Here is a 24639-nt window from a genome sequence, read left to right on the forward strand (position 1 = left end):
CAGACGATAGAAACGCCACTGGCACGCTTAGAGTAGCAGATTGACGGTGACCAACTTTAAACAGAACTTGATTAATTTTCACACACATTTATAAAATAATAACAAGCATAAAAATTACTTAACTTGGTTTTGGATGTTATTTACAATTGACAATCTGAAGTTCCTTTGGTCTTGGTACGTTCATCTTATTCTCTCATATCACTGATACTTGACAAAGTGTCTATTCATTTCTCTTCATGGCTATGTGCAAGAATATGGGAATCTTATTAGGCGCAGACTGAAACTTGACTATAGACCGGTACAGACTAATGCAGACAACTGCAGACTAATGCAGACTGACTAATTGGAGGTCTGTACACTCGTTATAACACCTCACACGTTCTGGTATCTGTGCGCGAGTGTGATCCGCGAGGAGAAAAGGTTCTGCGTTAGCAGCAATCTCATTGGCTGCGTTACATATTAATACGCGGATCGGCGGAAGCAGAATTTGGTCCGTCTCTAAGACAGCGCCATCTCGTAGTGCGGAGATGAACGAGCGCTGCGTCTGCGCTGTTGTGCTTAGTGGGGCGCGATCTAGTGAGAAAGTTGTGTACGGGCTGACTACGCGGAACCATGAACACATCTTCAGAAAAGCTTTACTTGCCATAGTTAGTCCGCATTTTATATTCTCTCTACTTTGACCACCTTCAGTTATTTTGCTCCCCAAATAGCAGAACTCATCTACTACTTTAAATGTTATTTTCATATTCGATTTGAGAGATTTCCGAAATCTCTTGTATTTGGGGTCTGCGCATGGTCGTTGGCGTATATGCTGATGACAAGAGTGAACACTTACCCGAGGTATGTCATTTTCTGTGTGTCCAGCTATTACATATGCTACAGGAATAGCTCTTAGCACAGAGGATGTGTGGAAACATCTGGATCAGATTTGCGGGCGCTTGCCGTAAAACTCTGTCATTAACTTTCCTGCTAGTGATAATGACAAACTGTGTTATGCGAAAATTTGACACTCTGTTGTGAGTGCACAGTGCGTGGCGCTCTGTGACCTCTGCTGTCAGCCGCTGGACGGCCAGGTCAGCAGCAAAAAAAAGCGCAATAAAAATGATACCCGGGCCACCAAGTTTCCGCCGGAAGGGTATAAAAGCCTGTCTGGAGCCACACCGCAGCAGCCACAGCAGGTGCAGCGCTCACCATGGGAACAGTCCGACACAGCCCGCCCCCGCTCTGGCTGGCGGCTGCCGTCGCAGTCTGCCTGGTGAGTGGGTCCACATCCTCCGCTCGCCTCCACGCCCACCGCGTCAATCTTACCGGGATTAGACCGTAGATAATACAGACCACGCGTGACGTCATTATGTTGAAACCAACATCTCGATCAGCTGACTAGAGCTGTTCAGTTCATGTGAACGTAGCTGCAGTATTTTCAGCAAAATCTTGCGCGGCGTTTGGTCACACTGAAACATATGTGACGGAAAGTAATATTCCGTTCCGCAGGTGAAGTTATTTCAGATTAACTCAGTGAATTTGCACGCTCAAATTAAGGAGTGATAGCTTTACCAAATGGGTGCGGATGGTCTTCTATTTGCCAGTATTTATCAGTGTCTAAATAATATGAGTCGAATGATAAATATGATCGTGTTAAGAAAGAAACTTCTGTAGTTTGAGAGGTAGTAGAATGGAGTCTGCTTTCGTCGTTCGTCTAAGCTTCGCGCCTCAGTAGTGTGTTTACATTTTGCGGCGTGCACTGCAGCTGTAGCGATTATAAGCTGAGTACTGACAAACTTATTTGTGCTCTGTAATTCAGTTATTAAATTTAATAGATTTCAGCGGTGTTGCGTGCCGTTTGTGACAAAATGACGACTTAATAAACTTTTGTAATCGTTCGCTCGCTGTGTTTTAGAGAGTTTTCAGTTTGTTGAAGTCGTTAGTAATTCGGGCAATAAGTGGTGTGAGTTCACGAACCTCATGTCGACCTCTGTTCACGAGTCTGGGTATTTTGACAGTGGCCTCTCAATATGTATATTCCTTATTGTCGTTTCTTGTTACCAATATTAGTTTATTTCCAACAATAAGCAGCTTTCACTAGGTTAATACTCGGCAGAAATCAAGCCTCCATTTGGATCGGACTTCCTTAACTCTTGTGCAAAAAGGTGTGCAGTATACTGCTGCATCCATTTTCAATAAACTGCCACTCGAATTAAAAAATCTTAGCAGTAATCCACGCGCTTTCAAATCGAAACTGAAGAGTTTCCTCTTTGGCCACTCCTTCTATTCTGTCGAGGAGTTCCTTGAAAAATTAAGCTGATTCTCATTGTGTTGCTGATAGCGTTTGCTTTCAGGTTCATGAACATTTATTTTTATCTTTTATTACTTTTTATGTTGTAAATTCATGTACTGACACGTTCCATGACCTTGGAGATTTGCTCCTCAATTTGGTCCTACGGAACTTGACATTTAAATAAATAAATAAAAACAAAACAATGAAAAAAGTTCCATAAAATTTCGGGCGTGCAGCCGCATAAATTCGACTTCTTCTAATAATTCGGCGGAATAGAGTGAGCTCACTCTGAAGATGGCTGGACGGTATTGAGCCGAAATGTTAGAAGAAGATGTCTAATATATGCGACTGCACGCCCGAAATTTTGTGGGATAGTCTTTGCGCCGACAAAATATGAAGATACACAATGAAAAAAGCTCAGTAAACATGGCCTCTAAAACGCTTATCTGGGGTTTTGTGCGCTTGTTGAGTAGAACATGTGTTTCAAGGTAGTAAAGTTGAGCAAGTGCCAATAGCTCGTATGATATGCATTTTAGGGCCATATATACTGGACATTTTTGTTTTGTTTTAGTGCACACTGTCATATCTGAAAATGTTGTTGTTGTGGTGGTCTTCACTCCAGAGACTGGCGGGGTGCAAGCAGAGCTCTCTATTTGCAGCATCGTTCCCAGAGTGGATCGGGGTCCTTTTTTTTGGAGCCGAGGGGGGGGGGGGGGGTGTCTCAACCAGAGGCTTCGTCTAATCCGTGACGGTCTTGGCTGCAGATTTCTAGACTTGCGCTATTGGGTGGGGAGTTGTAGGACACCCCTAGATAGATCAGAGGTTCACTACACTAAGGTAGCAGAGTACTTGGGGAGAGCACATGGTTTTTTTTTAGGCTAGGCAGTAGTACGAAGTGTCCTGATGAACACTCAACAGTCGACGTGCAGGCAGGGAAATCAGGACGCGCTCAGTGTAAAGACACTTCAGCTATCAAGATATTAACAGTAAATTTTCAGAGTGTTCGGATAAAGTTCCTGAATTTACTGCCCTCCAGGAAGCGTGTGGCGCTCAAATTATTCTCGGGACTGAGACCTGGCTGAACCCTGAGATAGGAAGTTCTGAAACATTTAGCGAGGGTTGGGACGTGTATCGGAAAGACAGATTAGACACCGTAGGAGGTGGTGTCTTCATTGCAGTTGACAAAAATATTGTGTATACTGAGGTCGAAGTAGTGTGTGATTGTGAAGTTATCGGGACACGTTTAACAGGGCTACGAGAAATAAAGTTAATTTTTGGGTGTCACCAGGTTCCACCGTGACAGTTTTAGAATCATTCAAAGGGAGTCTGCACTATGTATCGCAGAAGTACCCAGATCATGCAATATTAGTCGGAGGCGACTTCAACCTACCTAGTATAGACTGGGATATCTATGGATTCATTACAGGTGGTACAGACAAGCTGTGGTGTGAATTACTTTTCAACACATTATCCGAAAACTGTCTTTAGCAGCTAAATCGGCAGCCAACATGTAACGGAAATATTTTAGATCCGGTAGCCACGAACAGACCAGACCTCATCGACGGTGTCAGTGTTGAGACAGGGATTGTCATTACGACTATGGTTACGAAAGTTAAAAAGTCGGTCAAGAAGGCTAGGAGAGTATTCTTACTAGAAAGAGCAGATAAGCAGTTTTAGCATCCCACTTAGTAAATGAATCGACTTCATTTACTTCCTGTACTATGGACGTGGAAGACTTATGGGCAAATTTTAAACACATTATAAATCACGCATTGGAGAAGTATGTGCCGAAAAAGTGGGTTACGGACGGAAAATACCCACAGTGGTTTAATAGCGCAATTCGGAGACTGCTCAAGAAGCAAAGACAGTTGCACTCACGGTACAAGAAAGATCGGGAGAATGAGGACAGGCAAAAATTAGTAGAGATTCGTGCTGCTGTAAAAAGAGCGATGCGCGAAGCATACAACCACTACCACCGTCATACCTTAGCAAAAGATCTTGCTGAAAACGCAGGGAAATTCTGGTCTTCCGTAAAATCGGTAAGCGGGTGAAGGCTTCCATCCAGTCACTCACTGATCAGTCTGGCCTGGCAACGAAGGACAGCAAAACGAAATCTGAAATTTTAAATTTAGCATTTGAGAAATCTTTCACGCAGGAGGATCGTACAAACATACCCCCGTTTGAGTCTCGTACAGATTCTCGTATGGAGGACATAGCGATAGACATCCCTGGGGTTGTGAAGCACCTGAATGGGTTTAAAATAAATAAATCGCCAGGTCCTGATGGGATTCCAATTCGGTTTTACAGAGAGTGTTCTACTGCATTGGCTCCTTACTTAGCTTGCATTTATCGCGAATCTCTTGCCCAACGTAAAGTCCCGAGCGACTGGAAAAACCGCAGGTGACGCCTGTATATAAAAGGGGTAGAAGGACGGATTCCCAAAGTTACAGACCAATATCCTTAACATAGGTTTGTTGCAGGATTCCCGAACATATTCTCAGTTCGAATATAATGAATTTCCTTGAGACAGAGAAGTTGCTGTTTATGCATCAGCACGGCTTTAGAAAGCATCGCTCCTGCGAAACGCAACTCTCCCTTTTTTCACATGATGTCTTGTGCACCATAGATGAAGGGTATCAGACGGATGCCATATTCCTTGACTTCCGGAAAGCGTTTGACTCGGTGTTCCACTGCAGACTCCTAACTAAGATACGAGCGTATGGGATTGGTTCCCAAATATGTGAGTGGCTGGAAGACTTCTTAAGTAATAGAACCCAGCACGTTGTCCCCGATGGTGGGTGTTCATCGGTGAGGGTATCATCTGGAGTGCTGCAGGGAAGAGTGGTAGGTCCGCTGTTGTTTTCTATCTACATAAATAATCTTTTGGATAAGGTGGATAGTAATGTGCGGCTGTTTGCTGATGATGCTGTGGTGTACGGGAAGGTGTTGTCGTTGAGTGACTGTAGGAGGATACAAGATGACTTGGACAGGATTTGTGATTGGTGTAAAGAATGGCAACTAACTCTAAATATAGATAAATGTAAATTAATGCAGATGAATAGGAAAAAGAATACCGTAACGTTTGAATGCTCCATTAGTAGTATGGCGCTAGACACAGTCACGTCGATTCAATATTTGGGCTAAACATTTCATACCGATATAAAGTGGACAATCATGTAATGGCAGGCGGATAGTCGTCTTCGGTTCATTGGTAGAATTTTGGAAAGATGTGGTTCATCTGTAAAAGAGACCGCTTATAAAACACGAATACGACCTAATCTTGAGTACTGCTCGAGCGTTTGGGATCCCTATCAGGTCGGATTGAGGAAGGACATAGAAGCAATTCAAAAGTGGGCTGCTAGATTTGTTACTGGTAGGTTTGATCATCACGCGAGTGTTACGGAAATGCATCAGGAACTCGGGTGGGAGTCTCTGGAGGAAAGGAGGCGTTCTTTTCGAGAATCGCTACTGAGGAAATTTAGAGAACCAGCATTTGAGGCTGACTGCAGTACAATTTTACTGCCGCCAACTCATATTTCGCGGAAAGACAGCAAAGATAAGATATTGAGAGATTAGGGCTCGTACAGAGGCATATACGCAGTCATTTTTTCCTAGTTCAATCTGGGAGTGGAACAGGGAGAGAAGATGCTAATTGTGGTACGAGGTACCCTCCGCCACGCACCGTATTGTGGATTGCGGAGTACGTATGTAAAAGTAGATGTAGATGATGCAGCTCTCCATGCTACTCTATCCTGTGCAAGCTTCTTCATCTCCCAGTACCTACTGCAACCTACATCCTTCTGAATCTGTTTAGTGTATTCATCTCTTGGTCTCCCTCTACGATTTTTACCGTCCACGCTGCCCTCCAATTCTAAATTGGTGATCCCTTGATGCATCAGAACTTGTCCTATCGACCGACCCCTTCTTCTAGTCCAGTTGTGCCACAAATTTCTCTTCTCCCCAGTTCTATTCAGTACCTCCTCATTACTTATGTGATCTCCCATCTGATCTTCAGCATTCTTCTGTAGCACCACATTTCGAAAGCCTCTATTCTCTTCTTGTCTGTACTATTTATTGTCTATGTTTCACTTCCATACATGACTACACTTCATACAAATACTTTCAGAAACGACTTCCTGACACTTAAATCTATACTCGAAGTTAACAAATTTATTTCCTTCAGAAACGATTTCCTTGCCATTGCGTCTACAGTTTATATCCTCTTCGACCATCATCAGTTATTTTGCTCCCCAAACAGCAAAACTCATCTACTACTGTAAATGTCTCATTTTCTAATCTAGTTCCCTCAGCATCCCCGATGCAATTAGACTACAATCCATTAACCTCGTTTTGCTTTTGTTAATGTTCATCTTATAGCCTCCTTTTCAAGACAAAGCCCATTTCGTTCAACTGCTCTTCTAAGTCCTTTGCTGTCTCTGACAGAATTACGATGTCATCGGAAAACCTCAAAGTTTTTATTTCTTCTCCATTAATTTTAATTCCTACTCTGAATGTTTCTTTTGTTTCCTCTGAAAATATAGAGTACTTTTTGTAATATCCTATTTACAGGGTGATTCAGCTGCCCCTACCTATGAGTTTTATGGAGCCTGCAACGCTTTCAAAGACCATGTTCTCTCGGTTGCTATATGCCAACTGTTAGTCCTGCAGAAAAAAAAACTGGACGTTTTTGTAGGAACTTTAATGTGGATAAATTTTGTGGTGGAGTACATTTTCGCTAGAGGCCGTAGTTGTCGAATTATTCAATAAAAACCAACAAAAATGACTTTAAATGTAATTTTATTCAGTGACTCAAATTCTGTGGCCTCCAGCAATAGCGCGTCCCAGTACAAAATTTAAGTACATAAAATTTCCTACACAAAGGTCCTGTTCATTCTTTCTGCACGACAGAAAGTTTGCGCATACCGAGTGAGAGAATATGAAAATGGGGAACGTCGTTTTTTAAGGCGTTGCAAGTTTCATAAAACCCACGGGTAGGGGCAACTGATTCACCCTGTATAAGGGGTCTCCCTCTTTGGAGTCGTCAGGCTCATCTTTTCTGGTGTTTCAGCAGATACTTGCAGTTCAATTTTTGCAATGTGTAGGTGGAGTCACCCCAAACAGATATTGCTGATCACGTCTTTCATGTGCCACCGAATGCCAACTAAAGTGTCAGTTTGTTACCCACTGCAAACAAAATGAATTTTTAAAAAGGGAATTTTATGTGCCCTTTCGCCGTGGCGGTCCAGAATTTTTCTAGTGAGGTATTCGCTTTACCGACTTGTATTTACAGGGACAGTAAAAAACAAATAATATCCTGTGCTCTAGCAGCGGCTGAGCACCGCCATTGCCGGCCGTGACTGTTATCGCCATGCACGTGCTTCGCATGAATAAAAAAAAGAAAAAAAAAGAAAACAAAAAAGACCTTGATGAATGATATATAAATAAACCTTCCTCCTCACGTCCAAAGCTTGATGGATGACAAAAATTTTGGACGACAGGATGTTAATGTCAAACTCAATACTCATTTTCTAATACATTATATTAATATTTATATTAACATTGTTTCGCTGTCTGTACTGGACTCAGTGAAACTCATAGAACATAATCGCTTATTTTTGTAAAAAACGGGGCTTTATGGAACAGAGACGTATCTCATTTCTTATAAAAGCATAATAAAGTATTTAAAAGGTATTTTTGAGGAGCTGTCAAAGACTAAATGCTTTCTGCCAAACCGATGTTTCCTTTTTTACTCCTGTGGTAGCATCGAACTAATTGGCTCGCGTTGATACAAATACTGGAATTCAACGAAGAACCGTAATTCTGTTGCTTGCAACATAAAAATCTTTCAGTACAACGTTTAAAATGTTTCTTATCGTTACACATGCGCAAACGTAAATACGATAACTATCGTATTAATGTTGGAAATTTTGCACAAGTTGCGCTAATTGTACTACTACATGAGTAATACTAACACAGGTCGTTCAGCTGTTAAAATCAGTACCTGATTTTATCTACAAATGAGCAAAATCGTAAATGTCAGCTCTACTTCGCACAGAACGTGATGTTAGGAACTCGCCTGTTTGCTCTCCGTCACGTGACTCAGGGGCTGATTTCAAACCTCAGCACGGCAGAGACAGGGGGTGGGGGGGGTGGGGGGGGTGCGCGGTCTATAGATACCTACGTCTGCGTAGCCGAGTCTGCTTCATACAGCAGGTGCTGATGATTGTTCTACGGAAAGGGGGCCTCCCGTAACAAATATAACTTGTTGTCATCACTAGTTATAACATGCTACATAGCTAATGAATTTAATGAGAATAATAACAAATATATAACATGATTTAATATAGTACTAATCTGTTTTCATCAGCGCTTAGTTTGAAAGTTACCTGAAAGATAAAGTTCATTAATTTAAAAAATTAAAAGTTAACGAAACCCCAGTCCTACGTAAAACTGAGAACAGATATTTGACATGCTAAATCGTTCGCGAATTTTGGAGTTTTACGAGATTTTTACAGCAGTTGGAGTTATTAAACCTATTTTCTATTCGCCGCGCAGAGCAGAACTGTGCCATGGCTTCCTGAAGATAGTACTTGTAACAAGACGTCGCAACCTGGACCCCAGGATATGGCACTATCTTCCCAACGTAATTCACAGTCTACTCACTACATGCGTGTTTTCATGAAGTTGTTTACTGAATGCAAGCAGGAAAATATTCATGGACACCCTACTTCGTCCTATCATAAGCCGTACGCACGTTGCTGGCTCCCTTGTGAAGTTACGAGTATCACCTACCTGAAACACACTCTATGGACATAAGGAGCAGCAACATCTTTCTCATTAGTGTCTGATCGTGGCCTCACTGTTATCTGTCAATGGTTTTCCATAGCACCTCCATCCGTGTGAAGCGTGCCACTACGTCATTCGACCATCGGTCAATTTCAGATCCTGTCTCTCGTTCTCATATTAGCGTCAGCAGTCATATTCTCAAATATGTCATTGTCTGCTATGTGTACCAATATCGTAAGCGGTTTGCATCGTCCCTGGCTTTTCAGTTGGTAGCTCTCTGCGCAGTGCGATCCTTCGTAACGACACAGTCAGCTTTCGTGTTTGTTCTTGTGGATTTCAGGCCATTTCACTTTAATATATCGAAAACATATGCGATGGTGGTTATAGTTCCATGTTTATGAGAGCTGATAATGTCGTGGATCGTAATTTACGTAATAATAGTTTAATCCTTACATCATATACTGTAGGTTCAGCTGACACGTTAGTGCTCATAGCCTCTTCAACATAAAAAACCTAAATGCTCGTGTGTTCAGAAACTTAAATCTTCGCCGATTGCTTTGAAAATCGAATACGGGTGTATTTTTATGTACCTAGTTATTAAATATGTATATACATGATGTATAAATAAATATTTAATATATTAAAGGGAAACATTACTACCCAAAATCTAGAAAAGCTTTTGATCGATTTACTTCAAATTTTTACGGGCACCCTGTTGAACTTTCGGATGGACTCGCTCAATGCTCTGCATCACCCCAGTTCCCAAAACTCCTGAAAATAGATGTTGACTTTGGATACTGTACCACAGACACAGTCCCTTTGACTGTTCAGTGTTGTTACTAAACCCGCCCAAAGATGTAACCATGCATGAGCAGTGCGGAGGTGGTCCGGCAGCCGATCAATTCCAGTCATTCCACCAGGAAGGAGGTACACGGCTCGTGCTGTCTGTAGTTCAGTCGTGCCTAGACCGTTAATACAGCGGTTCGATCGCAACCGCATTGTTACTGTGTGCCACGAAGGGCTCTCAACAAGAGAAGTGTCCAGGCGTCTCGGAGTGAACCAAAGCGATGTTGTTCGGACATGGAGGAGATACAAAGAGACAAGAACTGTCAATGACGTGCCTCGCTCAGGCCGCCCAAGGGCTACTACTGGAGTGGATGAACACTACCTATGGATAATGGCTAGGAGAAACCCTGACAGCAACGCCATCGTGTTGAATGATGCTTTTCGTGCAGCTACAGGACATCGTGTTACGACTCAAACAGTGCGCAGTAGGCTGCATGATGCGCAACTTCACCCTCGACGTCCATGGCGAGGTCCATCTTTGCAACTACGACACCATGCAGCGTGGTGCAGATGGGCCCAGCAACATGCTGAATGGACAGTTCAGGATTGGCATCACATTCTCTTCACCGATGAGTGTCGCATATACCTACAACGAGACAATCGTCGGAGACATGTTTGGAGGCAACCCTGTCAGGCTGAACGCCCCAGACGCATTGTCCAGCGAGTGCCGCAAGGTGGAGGTTCCTTGTTTTTTTGGGGTGGCATTATGTGTGGCCGACGTACCCCGCTGGTAGTCATGGAAGACGCCGTAACGGCTGTACGATAAGTGAATGCCAACCTGCGACCGGTAGTGCGAACAAATCGTTAGCATATTGCAAGGCATTTATCTTCATGGACGGCAATTCGCGCCCCCATCGTGCACGTCTTGTGATTGATTTCCTTCAGGATAATGACAACACTTGACTAAAGTGGACAGCATGTTCTCCAGACATGAACCGTATCGAACATGTCTGGGATAGATTGGAAAGGACTGTTTCTGGACGACGTGACCCACCGACCACTCTGAGGGATCTATGCCGAATCGCCGTTGAGGAGTGGGACAGTGTGGACCAACAGTGCCTTGATGATCTTGTGGATAGTATGCCCACTGTATGGTGGTACAACATGCAATGTGTGGTTTTCATGAGCAATAAAATGGGTTTATGTTGATATCCATTCCAATTTACTATACAGGTTTCGAAACTCTTGGAACTGAGGTGATACAAAACTTTTTTGATGTGTATATATTTGTGAAACTTCCTTAGCAAATATGAAAGTTGTATTTATGGATTATCGGTTTATGATTTGGATACTGCAACAGAATCTGATTTTCAGTAACAATAAACGAGGCTCAAGGTCAGACAGGGGCGAAGAGGAGATGGAAAAGGGATGGGAGGAATTGTACACAGAAAGTGGAAAGGACGAGATGGACGAAGAGTGGCAGTGGGACGAGCTAGAGAGTGGAAAGGACAAGATGGACGGAGAAAGTGGGCAGAAGATGATGAACGAGAAAGGGGGGTGAGAGGGGCAGGAGGGGATGGAGAGAGGAGGAGAATATAAGCAGGAGAGAGAGAGAGAGAGAGAGAGAGAGAGAGAGAGAGAGAGAGAGAGAGAGGGGGGGGGGAGATGGACAGACGGACAGAAGGGGGAGAAGGTGATGGACTGATAGGGGGAATGAAGAACAGATAGAGAAAAATGCGCAGGAGAAGGGAGGGTGTGAGACTAGGACATATATCTAATTTCCATACGTATTAGAAACGTGTGCGTTTGACATTTTTGCTTCTTTTCATTCTAACCAGACGGAGCTACAGCAATGCGTGGCTGGGAACAGCTAGTTCTCTATAAAAATCTGAGTTTTCGACGTACATCGACACGAAAGCAAGGGTGACTATCGAAGTGACGGAATTACACAAATATGACTGTGATAAATTGCATATGAGTATGTCACGAATTACACATTGCGATGGAAACAATAACGCCGTGGAAGACATAATTGGTGCCAATGTAATCTCTGCTCGCAGTAATCGCTACCACATCTGGTACATCTGTTACTACGTTTACATGGATTTCCCAAATCCGGTTTCCGTAAACCGATTTCGGAATACCGCTTCTGGCTGTCACTTAAAGTCTCCAAAATCTACTCTGGAACTTCTTCAATCAATATTTGCTCCCTTGTAAACGCTGTGCCGTTTGCAATATGTTTCGGGTGTCAGGTTTATAGTCGCCTTTAAAAATTTCGACTAATCTTGACGGAGTGAATTTTTGTACAGAATAGGACAAGAACAAATATTAGAAATAGATTGAGCGAGAAGTCTTCACCACAACCCCCCTCCCCCCCCCCCCCACCCCTCACACTCACACATATGTCATTGAAGAGAAACAGTAACCGCACTGACTGAACAGACCACGTGTGTAGAAAACCGATATTTGACGGGGCTGGCAAAATCGGTTTAGATTTTCGTATGTAAACCAGTTACGACAATAGATGCCGACATTAGGTTTTCGTCTTTCACAAATTCCATCACATTTGAAGGTAATGTGTGTGATTAAGACATTTCTTTTACATTTAGTAGGTTTTATGACGAAGAAAATGTTGGATATTGTTTCTGGCTCGTAATTTTATAGAGAATTAACTCTATGGTGTAACGTCTTCACTGCAACGGTCAGATTTTAATGGTCACTTGTCCGGCATTTTCAAATGCATGCATGGCATGACACCAGCAGGGAGGTCCTACTGTAGTGTGGACTGTGTGCCTCTACAGCCTGATGACTGATTGAGAACGCCAAAGAAGCGACGATTAACAGCTATCCCCTTTAGTGGACACTGGGCGCCACAGGGTTAAAACAACTAGTGCACCGAGAACATTTCATATAACTCATCCGTTACTGAAAGACTTCGTAGTTATGTATTACTTTCTTTTTCAGGTGACCGTGGGATTAGGCTTAGCTGTACCCCAGGATGCAGGTGAGTTGAGTAGCACCCATGACGCAGTACGTGAGTGTACCTTACTGTAACACTGTTTTGAGAACTGACGCTTAGGTCAGCTGCTACAGTACAGAAGTTCTGTTCTGTCTTACCTGTAGCTCGAGATGGCGTTTTCACCGTATGTAAATTCATGTTGAACTAGTTCCGGAATATCATAGTATGCTAAGTGAATTATCATTGACACTAGTTGTTTGCACAATGGACTATCCATTAATAAAACTACACTCCTGGAAATTGAAGTAAGAACACCGTGAATTCATTGTCACAGGAAGGGGAAACTTTATCGACACATTCCTGGGGTCAGATACATCACATGATCACACTGACAGAACCACAGGCACATAGACACAGGCAACAGAGCATGCACAATGTCGGCACTAGTACAGTTTATATCCACCTCTCGCAGCAATGCAGGCTGCTATTCTCCCATGGAACCGATCGTAGAGATGCTGGATGTAGTCCTGTGGAACGGCTTGCCAAGCCATTTCCATCTGGCGCCTCAGTTGGACCAGCGTTCGCGCTGGACGTGCAGACCGCGTGAAACGACGCTTCATCCAGTCCCAAACATGCTCAATGGGGGACAGAGCCGGAGATCTTGCTGGCCACCGTAGTTGACTTACACCTTCAAGAGCACGTTGAGTGGTACGGGATACATGCGGACGTGCATTGTCCTGTTGGAACAGCAAGTTCCCTTGCCGGTCTAGGAATGGTAGAACGATGGGTTCGATGACGGTTTGGATGTACCGTGCACTATTCAGTGTCCCCTCGACGATCACCAGAGGTGTACGGCCAGTGTAGGAGATCGCTCCCCACACCATGATGCCGGGTGTTGGCCCTGTGTGCCTCGGTCGTATGCAGTCCTGATTGTGGCGCTCACCTGCACGGCGCCAAACACGCATACGACCATCATTGGCACCAAGGCAGAAGCGACTCTCATCGCTGAAGACGACACGTCTCCATTCGTCCCTCCATTCACGCCTGTCGCGACACCACTGGAGGCGGGCTGAACGATGTTGGGGCGTGAGCGGAAGACGGCCTAACGGTGTGCGGGACCGTAGCCCAGCTTCATGGAGACGGTTGTGAATGGTCCTCGCCGATACCCCAGGAGCACCAGTGTCCCTAATTTGTTGGGAGGTGGCGGTGCGGTCCCCTACGGCACTGTGTAGGATCCTACGGTCTTGGCGTGCATCCGTGAGTCGCTGCGGTCCGGTCCCAGGTCGACGGGCACGTTCACCTTCCGCCGACCACTGGCGACAACATCGATGTACTGTGGAGACCTCACGCCCCACGTGTTGAGCAATTCGGCGGTACGTCCACCCGGCCTCCCGCATGCCCACTATACGCCCTCGCTCAAAGTCCGTCAACTGCACATACGGTTCACGTCCACGCTGTTGCGGCATGCTACCAGTGTTAAAGACTGCGATGGAGCTCCGTATGCCACGGCAAACTGGCTGACACTGACGGCGGCGGTGCACAAATGCTGCGCAGCTAGCGCCATTCGACGGCCAACACGCGATTCCTGGTGTGTCCGCTGTGCCGTGCGTGTGATCATTGCTTGTAAGCCCTCTCGCAGTGTCCGGAGCAAGTATGGTGGGTCTGGCACACCGGTGTCAATGTGTTCTTTTTTCCATTTACAGGAGTGTATTTTGGTATGCAAGACAGCTTGAGCTCATGGGGCATTAAAGATGTAGCCTCGTACTCTGGACGAAAAGCGATAATCTAAGGCTCTTTGTAGTAGGAACTGCAGTACAAAGACGAGATCGGGACTGGATGGAAGATGTTAGCGTACTCACCCACATGTTGCTAAGATTATCTCCACCACGCTGCAGAAGTTTCGCTGGGAAGCCCTCACACATCCGCCATACAAACCCTACCTCTCCCCATGTGGTTTCCGTATTTTGGGAGCCCTGAAGAAAGACATTCGTGGACGTTGATTTGCGTTTATCTGGGTACAGTCGTGATTCCGTAGGTTACCGCTAACATTTTTCCATGGAGGCATTGAACGCCTTGCCTCCCAGTGGGATAAAAGTGTTAACAGTTATTGCCATCATTTTTGATATAATAAACAGTTTACTTACGTTTTTTCATCTTTCTCATTTTTATTTGACTACCCCGTTCATATGACAGCTCACATATATGGAGAAAAATACACGGTACGTAGATACTGTTCGAAGACGGTGTTATTACTGCAACGGGTTAACACGCAAAGAAGATTTCTGTAATTATTTCTGAAAAAATAAGCAGGAAATAAATGAAGAATTTAACTTTTGACTCGGGTGTGTTTCACTCTGGAAGGATTTCAGGCCACAGGCCACTGCAGTTCCAGTTAAATATACCATAATAGCAAGAGAACGTTGTCACGTTTGCGGACATATTACTGTGAGAGCATCTGGAAGTAGAATAAACAGAATAACAGCTCTGATATCAGTAAAATTTTACACACAGACCAGAATGAACTCCACTGTGATAATGTTTAGTTACGGCGCTATTTTGCAGATAAACGATACGCGGTTTTCGTGTATACGCTATCGTTTACCAAACAGAAATATTACCGTCTGTTTGCTAACCAGTACGAAGTCTGCAGTGTACAGACGAATGGTGAATGAAGCTATGATGTAACTTGTTAAGATAATTAAGCCAGAATTCAACAACGCAGCAAGCCACATATAATGCTAGTACCGTGTTATGCTACATAATCCGTATCTTCCTATATCCCAGATACTTCGCTGAAACATGTATTTATTCGTACTATGACTTGTTACTTGAAGTGGCAACAAATAAAATCAATTTTAATTGAAATGTGGTGCAGCAAATGAAAGGTCCGATGACATCCTCAAAACAAGAATATAGAGACGCTTTAGGCCAAATTATACCGGACATTAGTTCTTCAGCTTCTTTTTATTGTTTAATATGTTAAGATGTGGCTATTAAATACCGTTTTTTACTGCAGTAATTGAACTACTGAAACTAGATTTATAAGATCGCTAAATGATTGATCCACAAAGTTCCGAATTTAATTGTTGTGTTGTTCTGAATGAGACCCATTTTTCAACCGGCGCAGCTGCACTCGAGGTCTTTTGCTTGTGATTTTGGACTCCAGTGAACCACAATCAGTAATTTGTCAACGTGAGTGTTCGCGATTACATTTTGCAAGCGACTGTTTCATTGTTCCAGTGGAGACTTAGAGAAATTTGCGGTCACTTTGGTGATGGATGCTCGCTGATTTTCCACGAGTCACTACGGAGATGCAGCAGTGGGGAATAGAAAAATTTGAGGACTGTTCGAGCGTTGGAATTTTGCTAAGTTGAGGAGCTTTATATTTTGGAACTTAGCGGCTTAAAATGTCATGATTGACTTCGCGAGATCATCTTGCATGTGTTTGTGACTAGATGAATTTCTGGATCATTTAAAAGTAATTAATGGGATTTGATCGCATACTAAAACAACCACCTCCTTAATTTTGCTTTACGAGTCAGTGTGAGAACACACTGAACAGACAAGTAGTTCATTCTTGGAAGTAGATAGTGTCGATTACAGTAATTTATGACATTTCATACTAGTTTTTGTGAAGTATGTTCGTTTTCACAAGTGCTAGATCAGCATCCTTCAGTGTAGTTTGAAATTTGTAAGCAATTATATTATCAGACCATAATGTTCGGCTGTGGGAACCTTTCCCACGAGTAATCATGTGAGCTAAAATAATGATAAAAACTGTACAGCAGCCTGAACCCCATATTTTCACAATCATGTAATGTATTTCTATGCATAGTGGCCAGATTTGTTCTTTCTATACCGACGGCAACCTCACGGCAGGTGTCTGGGGATCCTGTGCCATCAGTATCCGCCAGCTGACAATTGGCGTTTGCTGTAGACAGTCAATAATAAGCCCCCTTGTCTTGTTCAGTGCCTCGTCGATCTCGCTCTGGAGTGGACGGACTTGTACCAGACAGTAAATCGGTCTTTTGTTATGGAGTAGCATCGTTCTTAACGTTCGTGGCCGTGGAGGGGGAACGTACAGGACAGATGAAAACTATGTACCAGACCGAGATTCGAACTCGGCACCTTTGCTTTTGGCGGGCAAGTGCTCTACTATCTAAGCTACCCAAGCACGAGATCATGCCCCGTCCCCACAGCTTTACTTCCGCCAGTACCTCGTCTTCTACCTTCCAAACTTCACAGAAGCTCTCCTGCGAACCTTGCAGAACTAGCACTGCTGGAAGCCACAGCCTGGGGGATGTTTCCAGAACGATATTTTCACTCTGCAGAGGAGTGTGTTCTGATATGAAACTTCCTGGCAGCGCATACTGCGCTGCAGAGTGAAAATCTCATTCTGCAAACACCCCCTAGGCTGCGGCTAAGCCATGTCTCCGCAATATCCTTTCTTACAGTAGTGCTAGTTTCGCAGGAGAGCTTCTGTGAAGTTTGAAAGTTAGGCGGCGATGTACTGGCAGAAGTAAAGCAATTAGGAGGGACCGTGAGTCGTGCTTGGGAAACTCAGACGGTAGAGCCCCCGTCCGCCACAGGCAGAGGTCTTGAGTTCGAGGCTCGGTCCCGCACACAATTTTAATCCGCCAGGAAGTTTCATTTCAGCGCACACTCCACAGCAGAGTGAAAATCTCACTCAATTAGAACAATTCAAAGTGAAGATTGTGATTACAAACGGCTATAATGTTTTTGAATAACTATACATCAATAAGAATTTTAAAAAGGGGAGGTTCAAAATATTTTTACTTACTTCATTGCTGTACTAGACAGTGTGGTTCAGCTGTCCCTACATATGGGTGTTAATCAGCCCACAATGGCTTCGAAAATCGCATGTGAGATTTTCATATTCTGTCACTTGCTACATGCAAACTATTTGTCCTACAGAAAAGAATTAGGAAATTTTATGTACCGAAATGTTATGTTTGGATTCGTTTTCGCTGGGGGCCAAAGTTTGCGAGTTATTCTAGAAAAACGGAATTGAAGGTCACATCTTGAATCATTCTAAAGCTACGCATCCCAGAACGAAATTTAACTGCATTAAATTTCCTACAAAACGGTCCTGTTCATTTTTTATGTAGGACTGATAGTTTGTACGTAGCTTGCAAGAGAGTATGAAACTCTGGTATCTGATATTTGAAGGCGTTATGGGTTGCATAAAATCCAGGGACAGCTGAATTATATTTAGTTCTAATAAATATGGTGACATGAATTTTAACCCTTTCCCCGCTGTAGGTGTTCTTTACATAGTACTTATCATCCGTTAGCATAGTACATAAGTGTCTTTGAAACGATCCTCTTGGAGACAGCACTACAAGCACGCCACCAATGGTGAGACTCCCAGCTGCTTCACAAGAATTCTAACTCGTTGATTTTTCCACTGTAGTCATTTACTCGTCAAATTTGTTAATCTCTGTACCTGTTTTATTCTGTCATGGAAAAGATCTGTCTCTGGTGACGAATGAGTCAGGATGGTACTTTGGGGGATGGAGGGTTTCCCCAAGCAGATATCGCAGACCATACTTCCTGCAGAGTAATTGGACTCTTCTGGAAGTACTAGAATTGTATGGCCATAAGACTTCGGTATGAATTCCCGTAGCCCCTAGTTTACTGTGTTAAGCTTCTCCTTGGAGGTGCTTTCGCCATAAGCGATATTCTGCCGCTTATCCTTCATTTACCAGTGGGGAAGATGTCATGTTTGCGAAATCCCAGCATAATTTGTGGGTTGTCTGGAGGTGTCGACTGGTTTAGAGATAATAATCTGTTTTCTGTTGCACCTGCAAGTCTTAGCCCAGTCGATTTGCAGATGAGTTGAGATGTCGCCTGTCCAATAGGTGTTTTTATATCCGAAGCAGTTTCGGAAGTTATTGTGTTTTTGTGTTATTATCGGTCTAAAGAATCCGAGTCTTGCATTTTCCAAAATACATAGGACATTCCCCTTATTTTAAATACAATTGGGGTACCATGTAGCAGTTAGGTGGAGTGGAGTTCGAGGTGGGAGTTGTGCAGATGTGGGGCTAAATTTTACAATTATTTCAGTCGATGTCAAAGTACAGGGTATCCCAGAAGCCTTTCCCTGATTACAGACATGAATAAGGCAGAAAATATGACACGTAGACTTATATCTTTTAAATTGACGTGCAGGTAACATATTATAGTTATTATGTACATACACACACACCTCATTTGGGGGCTAAAGGGTCGTACCTGCTTGGATACAACATTTCGGGGAAGATGCATTGGGCTTGGTGGTCGCATCAATTGGCCTCCACAATCACCCAGCATAGAACCACTGGATTTCTTCCTTTGGGATTACACCGAGTACTAAGTTTACTGAACGCCAGTGAACGACATCACATCATTACGATGCCTAATGACTGGCATCATAACACCCATCCTTCATGAAAAGTTGACCAACACGTAAGTGGAACTGAAATATCACCTGGTTATCCTTCATGCGACGAAAGGAGCACACGACCATAACATTAGTCTTCTACTATTGCTACCGTCACCAGACAGCCACCAAAACAAGCTACACTGAACTCACATCAAACTACTTATGCATATATTTTTATTAATTCATGCACAATAATAAAAACAACTGGTTACTGCTCACATAGAACAATAACCAAAATGGATTCTCAGCAATCACGCTCGCGTCGTAGTTAAACAAAACCCTGAGATTAATGCAATTAAGCACACACAAAGCGTGTAGTTAACAATTAGAAGTAGTCTTGCTCACAGCATACACACCCGCACTCCTGCGTGCCATCAAGAAACAATCACAACTTGTTACTCGACATCCACAGACTTCTATGCACAGTGCTGCCATTAGCACAAATACCCAGTACACCGCCTGTGCACTGCATAAACCACAAAACCACCAGTAGGGAACCGTCAGCTGCTAAACCACAGAGGTAGCGCTCCTCTTGACCAGCAAAAGCCACTATCGCTACCTCCAATTGGATCACTGTTCCTCAGGCTGCTGGCAAAAAGACACCAACTGCTGCATCAGACTGTTGTGCCCACACAGCGCCCACTTCCCATGCAGACCATAGTGACGTCCGGCTGACGATACCCAAGCGCATTAATTACTCGAGGCCCTGGCTTCCAGCTTTGCCCACAGATTGCTCGTTCGTCTCCGTGCAGCAACTCTCCACAACACCGTCAGCACCAGCGCACCATTACGGCCACTGCATGCGCCCCGCAGTCTTGTCTACTGCTCCCAGTGCAGTGACATCACTGCCTCCCTGCAGATGTTGCTGGTTCCACTGGCTGTAACTGATTGCCTGACTGCCCCCTCCCCAGTCGACCGCCTTGTTTTTAGCTCTGCTACGGCGGCGTTCGCAGGAATCATGTACCTGCGCCCTACGTCCTATGGGGCTCAAAAAGACTCTCTGGAGGCCGTTAGACACGGGCCAAGAGTTTGATGGTTCCATCTGCACCTTGCGAGAATCTTGAGAATGTATATTCAGACAGAGCCCCTTATGTGTATACTAAGCTAATAAGCAAATCAAACAATACAACGAGTAGTGGTGTCAGCTGGTCGAGTAATAGAGTCCACATAGTTCTTCAGGTATCCCACATTCAGCCGAAGCCGCTCATTAATGACTGGATCTCGTACATTTACAGAATTACTGCGACGTTTATACTCGCTGTTCCAAACAGTCCCGACCATTTTCTTCTGGATTAAGATTCTGGTTTATCAGTCCAGTTGATTTGTGATTGGATGTCTGACTGTTCTTCAAACCAGGGACACGATTGTTGTACACCCCAAAGACGGATGTGTATACATAATACTGATTGTGTAGTTGTGGGACAAGGGACGACACTAGGTCACCGAGAAAGTGGAAATAAACATCCTGGTTCATGTTCACAATAACCTGAATCAATGGGCGCAAGTCATGGTAGGAGAAACACACACAAACATTGCAGAACCACCGCCGGATTGAATTACACCCGCTCCATACTGCAGGTTAAAAGTCTCGTTGGATCACTGGTGCATCGATGCCTTTGCATCATTTGGAAAGAGACGAAATTGCGAGTAGTAGGAACACATTACAGGTCTCCAGTCAGATACTGTCCAGTTTCGGTGTTGTTTGCCCCACTGTAGATGTTCAGATTTATGTGCCTCAATGAGCAGTGGCCCCTTGCGAGATACTGTACTCAAAATATCCACTGTTCGCAATGTTTGCTCGGAAACTGGTTGAGAATCTGGATTCACTGACAGCGCTCTCATTGCCACTGTCACTGACAAAGCGTGACACTCAAACTCTGTTGGTCCATCATGGACAGGGGATATCGGCTGGTTAGGTACTTGTCAATGTCAATGAAATTGCTCCTTGGACTGCAGGTGTGCTTTTTTGCTATCAACTCGTCGAGTGAAGCGCTAGTGCAACGATTGAATTCACGACATCCAGAGATTTATGTTTCTATATGATATTTTCGTTTATTTGGAGTGATGCATACGGGACCTGAAGATGGAATAGTGAAATGCTGAAACTGGTAACCTTCAAAGTAAAAATAGAATAACATCTTAAGTTACACAGCTGTTCGTTTATTTCATTGACAATGACAAGCGTCACACTTGTTTCCGTCAACTGGGATGTTTTTACATCCACTGTTCTTAGGCCGTGTTACGGAACGGTCATGGACACGATGTCTCAATCCTATCACTCTGTCACTGCCACGATTCACATCAGCAGTGGAGAATCACATTATCGTTTGGTACGAGTTCCACACTATCAACGGCATTCCAAACTGACCAGTGTGCTATATTAATGGTAGCCAGTTTTGTAAAGGCCTCGTCGCTACTGCTGTGCCGAGTTGCCACTGTAGTTACGGTAGGCCGAGTTTGTGAGTTCGTGAAACGGCTTCTGGTGCAGTACACCGCTAAAACTATTTCTCCCTGCCACGGTTACTCAGCTATGGGCCAGTGTCAGATAATAGGATTGGAGAACGGTGGTTCTACAACACTCCAACAAATTAGTAACAAAGTCACACAAATGAGTTCACTTAATTTTGTGACTAGTTGAATGATTCAGTCTGCAACAAAGTTTGTAATATGAAGCAAAAAACTGCCCTCAATGGTTAAGTGCTAATTATCGAAGGAAAACTTCCCAGCACATAGCAAATGCAATTTACAACAACCGTCTGTTTACTTCCAAAAATTCACTAAACGGCGTTTCCTGTTTAAGTCAGCCCTGGACGATGATCTATAACTTCCAAGGGGGCTTCTGTCCGAACGTCCAGTCATTGATGGACTGTACTCCACATTTTGTGCGGTGAGCTTAGACTAGGTCGTGGAAAATGCCCGATAGGTTTTTCCGATTCACCGACCATCCATTCTACAGGCTCGCCACAGATCTTAAGGTTGAAGTTTTTAGTTTTTTATTTATTTATTTTTTCACACCTAGCCGGTCGCGGTGGCTAAGTGGTTGTAGGCGCTACAGTCTGGAATCGCGCGACTGCTACGGTCGCAGGTTCGAATCCTGCCTCGGGCATGGATGTGTGTGATGTCCTTAAGTTAGTTAGTTTTAAGTAGTTCTAAGTTCTAGGGGACTGATGACCTCAGAAGTTAAGTCCCGTAGTGCTCAAAGCCATTCGAACCAATTTTCTCACACCTGACCGTCTCGCAGAAGACTTTTCAGGATAGTTAACTGTACTAGAGGACTGACAGCGTCGACCTTGCCGCAGAACACAACGGCCAATTCCCTCCCCCCCCCCCCCCCCCCCCCCCCCCACACACACACATACACGCGTGAAGAGTGTAATGTTTATTGGTAGAGTCAACGCCAGGCTCGAACTGAATTTGTGAATATTCGAAGCCTCCCCAAAAATTCAAACAAAAGAAAAATGAATATTTTATTCTAGTATACTCAGACATGATACGCTGATTAGGCAGTGATCTAATGTAGGTTAAGGTACGTCCAGCTACCGAAAAATCAGAAATAATCAACTACATAGCCTGGATGAAACAGGGAGTGACGTGTTTGACGACTCGCCGCAAAAATGTAAGATTTTAAAATGGTAAAGATAGCTTTAGTGAATACTTTTGACGGATTGATGTATGATTAGATCCGTGTGAAGTCTTTAAGCTGCTGTTGTAAGGAATTCTTTAGTTTAAATGATTAAGAGATTCATATTGAATTTCATTGTCTTCTCTCTTAAAAGACCACTCTTTTCCTCCAAGTCGCGTGAGTAACTGAAAGGTACCTCATTGAAACACATTGTATCATAATAATGATCCGCTGTTGTAGAGGGATGGTCAATTTTCAAGGAGGTGGCACGAACGATCATTTGAAGCAAATAATAAATACCTTAAACTTTGTGAACACTTTTTCTTCTTCGATACTGTGAAACAAACTAGCTCATTGCTTTCCGTATTTTGAAAGGATGTAGTGTGGACCAAAAGAAGAAAGAATTGTCTACTAAACAAGGGCTATAAAATGCATATTTTAAGAGCTATGAAGACCTGTTCAGCGGAAGCTCTTAAGGTATGCACTTTAGAGCTACGTATACTAGCTTTTTTCTTGTTTACGTCCATACAACCACATTTCAAAATATGAAAATCCAAGAGCTTGCAGTAGAAGAGTTTTGTCTCACAGAATCCAAGAAGAAAAAGTGTTCACAAAGATGAGGTGGTGTTCAAAGCTCTTAAGGTATGCCTTTTGTTGTGTTTTGCTTATTTTATACCTAACATGACTTAATGTAACCTGCCATAACCTGTACTAAACATTGCTGCAATACATTGTTGAAATACTCTTACCAAAATAAATGCGTTACGAGTATATGCCGTTCTTGTGAGTTTGCAGCATAGGCGCCTGTAAATAGACATGGTTCTTCAGGATCTGGTCCGCGAGTAGATACGGGCAATTTCTCTGTCGCAGTTAGGATATAACTTTAATGGTCTACGAAATTACCAGAGGACTAATGACACTATGCAAGATAGTAATCATGATGTGTTAGGTGCTTGAGGTCGCTCAAGGACGCCGACCTTCATGAAACGGAAATGGTGAAGCCACCATTTCCGTGTTGTTGTGACTACTCGCTGGGACTCATTTGCCGCATATTTCCACCACGTGTGTTGTGAGTGACGGCATTTCAACGACTGACGGAAGTTACGTTTGCTCTGACGTAATTTGTTGAGTTACGTGTCCTTTGTCTGACTATAGGTGAGTACAGTCATAGGAATCTGTACTTTAAATTGAGTACAACACATGTTGTATGTTGATTTTGTTTTTTAAATGACTGTTTTTTAGAAAAACTTTTAATGTATCTAGTTTCAAGGATGGTCAGAATTTTTATGGATGGACGTTGGTTAATAAGTGAAATCCCAGAACTCCAGGTTAAGCTTATGTGTGTGCTCTGTTTACAAACAATTATTTCTAGTGTTTGTACTATTGTGCCAATACACTTGATCGTATTTGGGTATTACCGGGAAGTTGTAATTGTAGTTACTCACGGAGGACAAGCATGGGTTGTAATTACTGTATGGGAGCAAAAATTGGTAGATTTGCAAATGCGTAACCTATTTACACTGGACAAAAATTAGTTCCAATTTCGGCAACCGGGTGGAAATCTAGCTGTGTACCCTCTTTGTATGACACCCACGCTGTCATTTGAAAAGCCATAACGTGAATGAACTGTAAGGATATCTAGAAGAGAGACCATACGCTTTTAGTGAGATTGTTTTATCTGCACAGCAGCAATTACAGCGCTACACTGAAAGAGTAACGCCGACTAAAAAGCCAGAGGAGAGGGCAGATGTCATTAAGTGGTTTAA

General features: G+C 43.6%; 1 protein-coding gene across 2 annotated transcripts in view; it reads left to right on the top strand.

The window, feature by feature from the left end:
• The first annotated feature begins 1126 nt into the window (after window positions 1-1126).
• The window catches only part of LOC126354897 (basic salivary proline-rich protein 3-like), a 102655-nt gene continuing 79142 nt past the window's right edge, over window positions 1127-24639 (top strand). For both annotated transcript variants that reach the window (XM_050004955.1, XM_050004957.1), the window contains exons 1-2: window positions 1127-1255; window positions 12812-12851. In XM_050004955.1, coding sequence (XP_049860912.1) covers window positions 1193-1255; window positions 12812-12851 — 103 coding nt within the window. In that variant the 5' untranslated portion in view covers window positions 1127-1192. The remainder of the gene's footprint in view (window positions 1256-12811; window positions 12852-24639) is intronic.

Source organism: Schistocerca gregaria, chromosome 3 (genome assembly GCF_023897955.1).
Source record: "Schistocerca gregaria isolate iqSchGreg1 chromosome 3, iqSchGreg1.2, whole genome shotgun sequence".
Classification (NCBI taxonomy): Eukaryota; Metazoa; Arthropoda; class Insecta; order Orthoptera; family Acrididae; genus Schistocerca; species Schistocerca gregaria.